Consider the following 2500-nt stretch of genomic DNA (forward strand, 5'->3'; position numbering starts at 1 on the left):
CCGTTTCAGCTCATTTTGTTCACCCTGAGGTAGATTGATGGCTTAAAATGAGTGAATAATATGTGCCCTTCTTAGATTGTTGTTTGCCAGCCATCAACAGAACAGAAGACTAAACATTTTTTGTTTTAAATGCGATTGGGAAGACGAGCGCGTGAATGTGACTGAATGTGGCTTTAGCGGAGATCTGTGGGTCAACCATTAAAAAGGGGGGCGTGGCCGGAGCAGAGTTCAGCGCAGACGTGACATTTTCTCAGTGGTTTTGTTCTTTAATTAATGTTTGTTCATCGTTGCAATCGTTGTTGTGTTTATTTGAAAGAAATATAGCCTTGCAGCCCAAAATACAGGGGAATTTGGGCGATTTGTATGCACAAAATTATGTTTCCGTTTCAAAGTTCCAATTCCGTTTCAAAGTGTTCATTCCGCGAATTCCGTCCGTTTTCCGTTATCGCGGAAAATCATTGGCCCTAAACTTATTTGAGATTTCGCAATCAGAAGACGAGAGGCCAAAGACGCATATCTCTGGATTCTTTATTGAAAGGCTCTTAGCTTTCAACAGTAAATGTTCCATGGATAATCTCACTGTATGAATTATGCGTTTGCCTTTTTAAAAGTAACCTGGTAACTCCCACCTATCTTTTGTTTGGTTGACCCCTCCGGCCAATCAGATTTAACCCTGCTATCTGACTGTCCCTCAATCAGAGTGTGTTACCTGTTTGGCTCCACGCCCATTTTTCTCACGGACTGCCTAAATAACGTTATTCATACTCTCACAAATGAATCCATGTTCACCTACTATAAAAAGTATTCTTACACTAGTATTAGACGTATTATAATGCTAAGTCATATCCAGGTCTGACTCTGACTAAAATGTTAGCATGTGTGTGATGGGATGCTAACTCACATCCATCTGTTAGCATACACTGTACTTCTTACATCATTCTCTTTCTCTTACCATTTAATATTTATCCATGCACTTCTTGCACTCTCCACTCTTTGCACTACTTGTTGTGTTTACAGTTCACAACTCATGTAGCCATTCCTCCTTGTATATATTTCTTATATTTCTCAGACCGTTGTGCTGTTGTGTTGTATTGTTTGTGCTGCGTTGTGTTGTATATTTTGTGTAAGTACAATGAGAGCCACCTAACCTGGAGTCAAATTCCTTGTTTGTGCAAACTTACTTGGCCAATAAACGTGATTCTGATTCATTTACATTACATTTACATTTAGCAGACGCTTTTATCCAAAGTGACTTACAAGGATGTATACACATTTTACATTTACACTGATGGCACACTGCACATCAGGAGCAATTAGGGGGTTCAGTGTCTTGCTCAAGGACGCTTCGACAGGGAATCGAACTAGCAACCTTCTGATTACTTAACGACTTCTCTACCTCCTGTACCACTGTTGCCCCGATTCTGATTAGCGGGTGTAGTGGGATGCTAACTCACGTCCATCTCTGATTAGCGGGTGTGGTGGGATGCTAACTCACGTCCATCTCTGACTGGCAGGGTGTGGTGGGATGCTAACTCACGTCCATCTCTGACTCTGACTGGCAGGGTCCGGGGAAGTCGTCCTCCACGTCCTCACAGGGCTCCTCATGGGGCAGGTCCACCCCCCAGCTGTTCCCAAACTCAGCCAGGCCGTTCATCTGCAGGCCTGGGAGAGAAACACCATCACATGATCTTAGATTAGCGCTAGCACCACCAGTAAAACACTCATCACATTAGCTTAGATTAGCGCTAGCACCATCAGTAAAACACTCATCACATTATCTTAGATTAGAGCTAGCACCACCAGTAAAACACTTGTCAGTTGTGTGTCGCTAAGCTGCTATTCGTTTTCTCATTATTTGCTATTTTTACATAAATTACCTGGAGTGAAATTAAAGAGTTTTATATAGAAATGAACAGGCTTCAAACAGAGTTCAAAATCACATTGATCAGCGCATACTAATATGCTAAAATACTAAAGTGTGTGTGTGTGTCCTTTTGTCCTGAATTCAGTAGGAACTAAATATACATCAGAAACATTTAGCCTGTATGGATTTAAACATTTAGCCTATATGATTTTTAACATTTAGCCTGTATGGATTTAAACATTTAGCATGTATGGATCTAAACAGTGTGTGAGGAATCCTCAGTCCAAAGTGATCACGTGAGAGTAAATTAGACGGCTTCGAAACTATATCTTAGGCTTGTCATCGAATCAGTAAAGATTCCCTTTTATTCAGCAAAATAATTCTGAATGAAAGTGACTGCCAACTGACACTGCCCATAAGCTACTCTCTGCACACATCCCTCGGTTCTTCTTTCCTATCTCTCTCTCTCTCTCTCTCTCTCTCTCTCTCCTTCTCTCTTTTCTCTCTCTCTCCCTCTCACTCCCTCTTTCTCTCTCCTCTCTCTTTGTCTCTCTCCTCTCTCTTTTTCTCTCTCCCTCTTTACATTTAGTCATTTAGCAGACGCTTAAATCCAAAGCGACATGCAAGCGTCTTTCT

The 2500-nt window shown here is 41.4% G+C and overlaps 1 protein-coding gene across 1 annotated transcript in view; it reads right to left on the bottom strand.

The window, feature by feature from the left end:
• Positions 1 to 2500, bottom strand: part of otogl (otogelin-like) — a 117760-nt gene that overhangs the window by 111715 nt on the left and 3545 nt on the right. Inside the window, exon 6 of the mRNA XM_042707416.1 lies at positions 1538 to 1654. Coding sequence (XP_042563350.1) covers positions 1538 to 1654 — 117 coding nt within the window. The remainder of the gene's footprint in view (positions 1 to 1537; positions 1655 to 2500) is intronic.

Source organism: Clupea harengus, chromosome 3, assembly GCF_900700415.2.
Source record: "Clupea harengus chromosome 3, Ch_v2.0.2, whole genome shotgun sequence".
In the NCBI taxonomy this organism is placed as follows: domain Eukaryota; kingdom Metazoa; phylum Chordata; class Actinopteri; order Clupeiformes; family Clupeidae; genus Clupea; species Clupea harengus.